At 41.6% G+C, this 9,929-nt stretch overlaps 1 protein-coding gene across 1 annotated transcript in view; it reads right to left on the reverse strand.

Annotated features, from left to right (window-relative positions):
- LOC117746102 (voltage-dependent R-type calcium channel subunit alpha-1E-like) overlaps positions 1-9,929 on the reverse strand; it is a 45,356-nt gene that overhangs the window by 13,660 nt on the left and 21,767 nt on the right. The window contains exons 7-19 of the mRNA XM_034554951.1: positions 8,963-9,153; positions 8,780-8,883; positions 8,554-8,669; positions 7,264-7,317; positions 6,434-6,517; positions 6,121-6,330; positions 5,909-6,021; positions 5,370-5,482; positions 5,131-5,262; positions 4,741-4,810; positions 4,220-4,337; positions 3,678-3,745; positions 3,495-3,562 (exon numbers count right to left, since the gene is read on the reverse strand). Coding sequence (XP_034410842.1) covers positions 3,495-3,562; positions 3,678-3,745; positions 4,220-4,337; positions 4,741-4,810; positions 5,131-5,262; positions 5,370-5,482; positions 5,909-6,021; positions 6,121-6,330; positions 6,434-6,517; positions 7,264-7,317; positions 8,554-8,669; positions 8,780-8,883; positions 8,963-9,153 — 1,441 coding nt within the window. The remainder of the gene's footprint in view (positions 1-3,494; positions 3,563-3,677; positions 3,746-4,219; positions 4,338-4,740; positions 4,811-5,130; positions 5,263-5,369; positions 5,483-5,908; positions 6,022-6,120; positions 6,331-6,433; positions 6,518-7,263; positions 7,318-8,553; positions 8,670-8,779; positions 8,884-8,962; positions 9,154-9,929) is intronic.

Here is a 9,929-nt window from a genome sequence, read left to right on the forward strand (position 1 = left end):
TGACAATAAACATCAAGACTTGTGTCCATTTAGCAGACCAAGTTGTGTGAAAGAATATTCAAACAAATCAAATAAAAGCATCGAGAAAAAAGGACATTCTGTGAATTAATGTTATTTAATCAGCAATGGAAAAAAAACAATTCCCATGTAAAATTATGCAAAAATACTTCAAGCTAAAACGTACAAATACATCCCAAATAAATTTTAAAGGAAAATAAATACCCGAGAGGTAAGGACAGAAACCACAAGAACAAAAGAGGTAAGGTGCAGGGGTTTTGAGTACAAACAGAGTGTAGAAAGAAATCAACAATCAATAATCGAGTAGAGGAAAACTCAAGGGAGGAATTCTGTGAGACGGAGATGCATACAATTATACGTACTTACTGGTATTCAGATTCTTTTGCTGTCCATGTAATCAATGAATGATTATTTGAAAACAAGACATTAGTGTTTTTACAACATACAGAGAACATTTTGTCGTGGCACCGAAACAAAATGGGAATCCAGTGTGCGCAAGTAAAAAAAAAAGGGACTGAAATCAGCTCTTTGACATTAATGACGTCAAATAAACATTCAGTTTCATGGCTAACAATGGTTAACATTAAATGTTTTTATTAACGGAAGGTTTGAGGTTAAAAAAAAGTTATGAAAACACGTCATTTTGGTTCGGCGCCACGTAACAGGCATAAAACAAGACAACGTGATGGAACCAGCAACATGCTGGAATACGGCCGACAGTAAAATATGTAACGGACAAATGATACACTCAGTGTCACGGCTGGTCGTACGGAGGTGATTATATTGGCCTTTTAGTTACATAGTGTCTTTATTTTGTTTGTCTTTTGTCTGTAATGCTGCGTTCACACCAAAAGCGTTGCAAAATATTCGCAAACGCTTTTGATGTGAACGCAGTTTTTAACTTTGGCAACATGTTTAGGGAGTTTAAAATGAATTTCAATAAGTTTACCAGGGATTTGGCAAGTAGTGATTGCCTTCAAAGTACTGGTGTCTCCCCCATTTAGATGTGGTATAAAAAAAATCAGCTTGCAGAGACTTTAAAAAAAACTATAAGTAATTATTCCCAGGGAACTTTTAGTTTTTCATTAATTTCACATTGTTGTTTTTTTTCAGGTTTGTTTGTGAAGTTCCGACATTCAAGATTTGAGGATCAGACGCAGAAAAGCAAAACCTCTTTCATGAAGATAGCCAAAAACATTTCATATTATCCTTTTTGGAAAAATAATCTGAAGGGCTCCGCTGAACCGCTGCAGGCCGTCAGACTGGAACCGGCACGAAGTCGCTGTTTCCTAATTAAAAGTGTGTTGGGATGTGGTTCTGAGGCCAATATGAAGGAAATATGTCGCATATTGGAACCGCAGCAAATAATATGCTTTTATTTATGTTATGGAAGGAATTACCATTACACTGGAATCCAAGGGGATGAATTAATTAGGACTGGGCGATAATTTAATTGTCATTCAATGGAATCATATTGTGACAATTACATTGTCTCCATTGATCATAACAAGCACATATTATTACTAACAAATGTACTTTCTTCTCCTTCTTTTCTTCAATTTTGTTCATAATCAAATGAGAAAATACTCAATCCGTTTATTTAATTCACGCATGAGGGGTATGAAACCAGACTTTTTAATATTATTGAAGTACCAGAAAACATATTATATTGTGATTTGAAAAAAAGCTTATGTCAGGATGGAATAAAGACTTCATCTATTTGTCTTTGTTACCAAGTTAAATCATCCGTCAATGTGATGAAAATATACCAAATAACAGGTCGACCACAACCGCCACAACACAAATGATTAAAATCTCTTATTGCTCATATGCGTAACGTGAACAGGAATCGTGCTGGGGAATAATATTAACAGTTACTATCAGTTAATTAACAGAGACACGATATTCAACTCAAAATTGAGTTAATATATATATATATATATATATATATATATATATATATATAATACAGCAAGCCTTAATCAGTAACACCTGCACAGCTCCTCCATACAGTATGAAGGTAGTTCTGTGCAATCAAGACAATTAACAGCAATTAACCGCATCCTTTCCCATAGATTGTGTTCGACACTTCTAAATTGGTTACCAACAACAACAAAAGCTTTGATTTGGAAGCATTTAAAAGTTAACAACATCTCTTTTTCACCTGAATTAGGTAACAAAAAAAAGGGATGAATACGGAATTTAGAGCGTTTCAATTGCCTCAGCACGGCTCACAATGCTAACAGTGCAAACAATGGAAACAGTGCAGACACACAGAGTTAACTTTCCATTTATAACTCACTTTTCTTGAATGCACTCAATGGACTGCACAAAGCCAAGCTATCTAATGCTACTCTTCTCTACCCGCTGCTAGCTTTAATTGACCAAAATTAGATCTTGCGCCATCGCTGCACATTATTGGTGGAACAAGTGACAATCAATAAAACAACCAATCAGAGCCATAGAACATAAAACGGTCCCCGCCTTCTCCTTTAAGGGCCTTTTTCTCCCCCCCCACATTTTTTACAATTGTTATAACTTTTTCCAAAAACAAAGATATTTTAAAGTTGACAAGAAACACATTAAATCACTGCACTAAGATTAATTACTTATATCAAGTTCGTTTCTGCAGGTTGATTTTCATATTTCCACCTGGTAAGCAGGAAAAAATACATATTCGTGAGTCTGTATTGATATAATATGAGTAAAGGAAACACCCGTAGCTTGTAGCTAACAGGGAAAAACATGCAAAATAAAGAGGGCTTAATGTTAACTACCATTTAATCAACAACCAAGTAGCCTTTAGCAATCGCTGTTTTAGGAATCATGCCCCCGACATGTCGCGTGCTGTCGTCACGGCGACCCCCGTCGTCACAGCTGATCATGCTAAGCTAAGTAGGTAATCTTGGTCAACATCTGACACCCGGCAAAGTGTGCCTCCTCCCAGTAGAGTGACACACTGAGGACTACTTCCTGCCACCAGGGGGGGGGAGCAGGAGGTCAGGGAAGAGTCCCATTAACAAAGGAGGCTGCCTTTTAGGTTTTAAGAGTCATGCTTTAAATCAGGCAAAGGTATTAAACATTCAGAATGATGTCGTCAGTGCTTTAAACATGCCCTTTTTCTAACTTTGCATTCGTCATGCAACTTGAGGAGCGGGTCGAGCATTCACCAGTTACACCGTCAACTGGTTCTCAGAGCGTCCACGATCAACGGCATTGTGGAGATATGTATCTTTATTCGCTACACCTGATTGTTTTTTTAGACACTTTTTCTCCGCATTAACGTATCAAATTCAGGACCGCCACCGGTTCTCCCAAACAAGCAGCAAACTATTTGAAGAATCGTGACGAATTTTAAGGCTCAATCTGAATTTTTTTTTTTCGTTTCTGAGAAACAGTCACGCTCGCTCACGGCTCCACGTGAGAGCATCTCCTCCTCAGACGCTCGTTCTGTGAGCGGTTCAACGATAACTTACTCAGATATCAGGCCGTCTCTGCCTCTGGCGTATCTCTGGTTGAAGAACTCCTCCTCCTCCTCTTCATCCTAATAGATATACGGATGTGAGACTTCAGAACTGCATAAATATCACACTTACATCATAGAAGGTGTGCGCCGCGTGAATAAATGCGGTGATTAAACTGATCAAAGCGGTGCTAACCTTCGTCAGCTCCTGTGCGTTGGCCAGGTTATCCACAGCGATGGCCAGAAAGACGTTCAGCAGCGTGTCTGTCATGAAGGCCGGTAAGAACAAACGCACCGAACTTGGCCAAATAATCTAAATTCAACAACCGGTCATCATGCTAAGCTATACGCTAACCGGCAGCTCGCAGCGGCTTCGCATTTTACAGCAGAAAAACACGAGAGGGAGCGGCGTCGATCTTCTCATCTGAGACGGCACAATGTTGTAGTCGTTGTGTACAAAAATATGATGTGATGTTGTGAATCTAACTACCCAACAGCAGAGTATCTGATAATTAGCATTAAACTCAAAATGTGTGCAGCAGCAGCAACAATCGAGTACAAACAAATATGATGAATATCAGTTCTGATTGTGGAAATTGAGCTGCAGAATATTTAGCTGATAATTGATTATATACTTCAACTGAGGGTGAATAACGTCTTCCGCCACTGAGATGCGGCATCGGGGCTCTCGCCCCCCCCCCCCCCCCCCCCCCCCTCTCGAAGGGCCAATGAGGATACAGTTCCCAAACAAGGTGAGCACGATGAAGTAGATGGAGGACCACATGCCGTACTGCACGCCGCCCTGCGAGCGGATCCCGTTGTACATCACCTCGTTCCAGTCCTCACCGGTCAGAATCTGCAGGGGGGGCCAAATGCGCAGAAATAATTACATTGTTCACATTTGAATCGACACCCATAAAAAAAAAAAAAATACATGAAAAAACAGGAGACGTGTTCTCTGTCTGCAAACCAGTTGGAGATACGGTATTAAAAATGGCAGCGAGATAGGTAATTACTATGTGTGCCGGATCAAAAAACACTCTTTTTCTTTATTGGTAGCAGATTCTTATGTGGATTTCGTTCACGTTTTTTCTGATATTCATGTGCGCGTATGTGTGCATGGATGTGTGGGATGATATAGCGGAGGCAGGGGGGCGGAGAGCGAGTGAGCAGAGTTGTTTAATCTGCGCCCGGGGTGAGAAATATATACCCAGGGTGCAATGTGTCATGGAGAACGAGGGGATCTGTGGGAGCCAAACCTGAAACACTGTCATGATGGCAGCTGGAAACGTGTCAAAGTTGGTGGGAGTGTAATCTTCAAAGATAAACCTAGAGGGGAGGCAGATAGAAAGCAGGGTCAGATATGACCACGGAAGAATAGGAGGAGGAAGAGGAGGAGGAGGAGGATGGAGGAGGAGGATGCAGAGCTATTTTCATCCGGACGTGTCATTTCCTCTCCTCTTCATCATTGAAGAAACTGCCGTTCAGTTTATTTTTTGTGTGTGTGTGTGTGTGTGTGTGTAGCGATACCATGTAAAAACTGGGGCATGATCAGATACGTAGCTTTAAAATGTTCGATCACAATCGGCACGGAGAAGAAAGTTGTCCGGTGAGGATTCCCATTTTCTTTTAAAGATTTTTTGACTCACCTTCCTCCAAAAAGCTGCATGCCCAGCAGAGCAAACACCACGATGAAGAGAAAGAGCAGGAACAGCAGGCTGATGATGGACTTCATGGAGCTCATGAGGGACACCACCAGGTTCCTGAGAGAGGCCCAGTATCTGACCGGGAAGAATTCACAGACTGTTGTTGTTGTTTATTTAACAGAACTCTGTGGAAATACTACAACCTGGGGGGTTAATTTAGCTTTTAGTTGCCCTATACTTACTTAGTGATTTTGAAAATCCTCAAAAGTCTCAGGGCCCTCAGGACGCTGATCCCAAAGGACATGCCGGGCCTGAAGAAGCCCCAAACCACCTCGAAGATGCTGCCGACAATCACCTGAAAAAACATGGCGACAACAAAAACAAAACACACTTTTTAAACGCCGTCTGACGAGCAAAACCTTTCTCTATCTGGAGTAAATGACAATTTGCACCGGGTGATTTTAATATCTTCTAAAAACTATGCGGCACAGTATTGTTATACAGTACTGTTTTTTCTTCAATGGAGTCTGGTGGCTTTGAAGGGAGCAAATATGGATATAACAGCTTCAATTCCCAGTCGGAAAGGGCTGTCTGATAAAAAAAAAAAATATTATATCTTTATTTCATGTCTTTTAAGTGTCTAAAATAGGTTTTGCTTCTAAATTGAATAATAAAAAAAAAACTCCTTATTTTGCACCTGAAATTCCAACTTTTCTTTGAGTCCGTTTTTATTTCTTTTCAAAGTAATAAGGAGTCAGAATAAGGATATTTTGGACCTCACCCCGCAGTCGAAGCAGTTGAAAGATGAATGGAAGTAGAGCCGGAAACCCAGACCGTACATTTTCAAAAACATCTCCGCCAAAAACAGCCCCAGGAAAACAAACTCTGCATAGTCTAGAGGTGAGAAAGAAAAAAAAACATGCAGTTAAGGAGGCAATAACTGTATGATATGAAAAACTGTGGAGAAAAAAAAAAAACATCCATAAAACCCACAGAGGAAGATGGTCAGCCAGTCGGGCTGGTTGTGGTGGACGATGGCCACGCAGATGGTGTTGAGAGCCACGAGGCTGAGCACCATCAGGTAGAAGGTGTCCGTCTTCACCATGCGGCGGATGGAGATGCGCAACATGCGCTCTTTCCGCCGCAGGTAGGCGGCGGGGCCTCGCCGGCCGCTGCGGAAGTTCATCCTCGACCGCGACATGTCTGAGAGAGGTGGAAAAAAGAAAAAAGAAAAAAGAGAAGTTCAGGAGGATGAAGAAGTGGAATATACAGCGACGTGAGGAGAAGGAGGCTGCTGGTCGCTCACTGGCTGTGGACGTGTCCGTGTACTTCTCGTCCCCCGGCGCTCCTCTCCGGGCGCCAGTCTTCTTCTTGCTCGCTCTCTTTAGCACTAAGAATGGTCCACAAAAAAAAAGATATATTTCAAATGGAAATGAAAGCAACGAAGAAATGATGATTATTGGTACACGTAATATCTTAAAGTCAGTAGCTGAGTTATTGGCCTTTTCTGTTATCTGCATTTGTCAATTGAATGTATTCACATTGTTTAAAACGTAACATTACTGGAGTCATAATTGATGTCTTTTTATCGGTCAGTTAGGTCATCATCCAGAGATCAAAGATCCACAAAGAGGAGGTTGGCTCTGTTGAAATGTTGAGTGACAGGAAGCAGTGCTACCATGTCTGAATGAATGAAGAAAGTTTTTAATTTTAAAAATGTATTAGTTTAGTTTATTTATTTTTATTTTATTTTAAAAAGTGCCTTTTCTATAATTCTATCTTCCTATCTGTTGATGTGCTGAATGGGAAGCAAATTGCAGGATTTCATCCATCCAGTTGGCATGAATGAATGTTTAAGATATAATATATATATTATTATAATATTCTCATCTCTTATACCCCACTGCAGGAGAACATATAATTCCTGGATTTAACTTTTCTTTGTGCATGAGAGTTGACTCTTATTAAGACGTAACTGGTCGTGTTAAACCAAGCACAAGTATTGTTGCTATGGCTACCGGCAGCTTAAGTACAGAGGTGGAGAAACCGCTGACCGGAAGTACGTTTGAAAAAAAAATATGACGTCATAACTATGGACGTGTGTAACCAGGCGTGATCGGTCTGATGTGAACTTACCATCTAACGGGGATCTCCCAGAACTTTTATTCTCCTCCGCCAGCATTACCTCCTCTGTAATACAATAACATTGAACGTTATACACAGTATTTTGTTTTCGCGAAGCCACAATTCAGATCGTCGGACGTGGACAAAATGCACATTGCAGGGTTGCATTCTGTCGGATGTCTGCACACATTTACAGGAACCGAGGCCAAACTGGCTTTGAGAGGGCCGGCGTCACCTTCTTTAGAGAAGGAGCTCTTATTCTCTCGCTTACATTCTCGCAAATTTCGCTCTCTTTCCTTTTTTCCTCTCTCTTCCCACACTCACCCACATACACACACACACACACATGCACCCACCGCAGCTCTCACACGCATGTAAACACACACACACCGATGCGTGTGCACACAAATTTAAGTCAGTGAGTCAGTGTCACCTTTTTGTTCACCCTCCGCTGGCGTGGGAGACGAGCAATGTAGATTTGCTGTTACACCACTGTGTGTGAGTGTGTGTGTGCAATTTAACAGAGTTACTGTACTGTAAAAAAAGTGTGTGTGTGTGTGTGTGTGAGACTGTTGCAGAGCGATCGCTTTACAAAATCAGCTGCAAAAGAGACTGACCATTTAGCTGCTTAATTATTGTATCGATACATTTTTTTATCTTCTAAATTCATCTTTTGCAAGTTATTTTTAGCGGCATGTCTCACAAAATGACTCCCGCAATGAAGTTTCTGCTGAATGTAAAGGAAAAGTTTGACATGTCTCTTGATGAGAGGATCCATAGCACTCTCTTAGCCCGTCTGGTAGATACAGAGCTACAGCTAGCAGCCGCGTATCTCAGGTTAGCTTAGCATAAACTCTAAACTCTTCTTAGAATCGCCAGCTTTATCGTCCTTTGTGTACCAAAAAAGTAATTAAGCTCTAATCTTAAAAAGAATCTGGCATTATATTTTACATTTTTTCAGAACAACAGTGTTTTTGTATTTATTTACATAATAGCTAGACTGCAACCCATATTTTAACCATGATGTATTACACAAATATATGTATATTTACTCAAAGGAAACTGTCCACATGTCTGCAGCTGACCAAATAAGCGTTAAATAATAAATTAAAACCTAATAAAATGTTGTTGTTTTTAAAGCTTAAAACCAGTCTTTTGGTAGTAAAAGGATGATGAAGCTAAAACGTAAGAAAGAGCACCAAAATTACCAAATGTGCCTGTTTCAGGCAAAGAAAGAGGGGAGTACCTCCACGTCACTAAAGTGTGTGTCTGTGGATGCGGCGTGGTTCTGCTGCCCAGTACCTGCCCTGTCTATCCAGGCCCGGTAGCCGTTCAGCTCTCTCTCCACCTGCTGCTGGCGGCGTAGCTTCATGAAGGCCCGTCTGTTCTCCACCCTCTCCCTCTCTTTGGCAAATTCTCTGAAGAGGGCCGCATACATTTTTTTTTTTTAAATGGATAACATGGGACAGAAACGCCAGGGGTCAGAGAACATGGAAAAAAAAAAAAAAAAAAAAAGAGTCCCGCTCACCCCGACAGGACACCCAACACCAGGTTCAGCACGAAGAACGAGCCGATGATGATGAGCGGGATGAAGTACATCCAGTTCCACGTGATGCCCAAGGCGTCGTTGGTCTGAAACCCAAAAATTCACGTTATCGCACGGCAACGCGTGTCATTTTTTCTTTTTTACTTGAACCCCCTGGAGGCTCACGTTGTAGAGAACGGCCGTCCAGCCCTCCATGGTGATGCACTGGAAGACGGTGAGGACGGCGAACAGGATGTTGTCGAACTGCGTGATGCCGTCGTTGGGTCCGATCCAGGTGTCGTTGCAGTCGTAGCTCTCCGGACACTTCCTCACGCCGCAGGCGAACGCCAACTCCGACGAGTCGACGGTCTCGTTGTCTGGGGGGGGGGGGGAAAGAAGCACGTGGTTATCTCACAGCTTCAGTACGGAAACAAACAAACAACCGCGTTTATGAACGAGCTGGAGGGAACTATTGTTTTTTTTTTTGCTTTTACCAAAACAACTAAAAGAAGCACTTCGTTGCACCCCATGGTAACTATATTTTAAAGCCCCCATCCGCTCCAAAAAAGGGTGTTTCGCTTGTCGTTGCTTCACTTAGATGTTCGAGCCTCACTGTGCAGATTGGTTTTGACACTAAAAAAGGCCGATGTGATTGGTCGTTGGTCCGGTACGCAACTGTGAGAACTTGAAACTTGTCTTGCATCCACACTCTTTTAAAACAATATTTGCATTTATTTTGAATGGGGTAGAAGCAGCAGGTAGAGATGCTTTGTACCCGTTTACGGGGACCGTGAACGAATCAAAGGGTGGATGTAAATCTTCTTCTTGTCCTAAATACTGTTTATACATGTATTATATCTGAATCCGTCCTCGAGCGGTGCCGGGCGATGACAGTAAATGCCGTGGCGTCGCCAGTGATTACAGAGTAGTTGTTGGCTAATTAAGCGGTGGCTAAATTAGCCAACAACAACTCTAATAATACCTCTGAGGTCGCTGCTACTGCAATCCACGAAAGGCCTCAAACTAAGATGTTCACACCCTCTGAGGACACTGAGCGAACCTGCTGGTAAACCTATCGAAGTTTAATTTATAAGTAATCCAAAAAGAATATTTTTTTTTTACCAAAGGTTCTTGGTATTGCGATTAAAAAGGC

The sequence above is a fragment of the Cyclopterus lumpus genome, chromosome 17 (genome assembly GCF_009769545.1).
Source record: "Cyclopterus lumpus isolate fCycLum1 chromosome 17, fCycLum1.pri, whole genome shotgun sequence".
In the NCBI taxonomy this organism is placed as follows: Eukaryota; Metazoa; Chordata; class Actinopteri; order Perciformes; family Cyclopteridae; genus Cyclopterus; species Cyclopterus lumpus.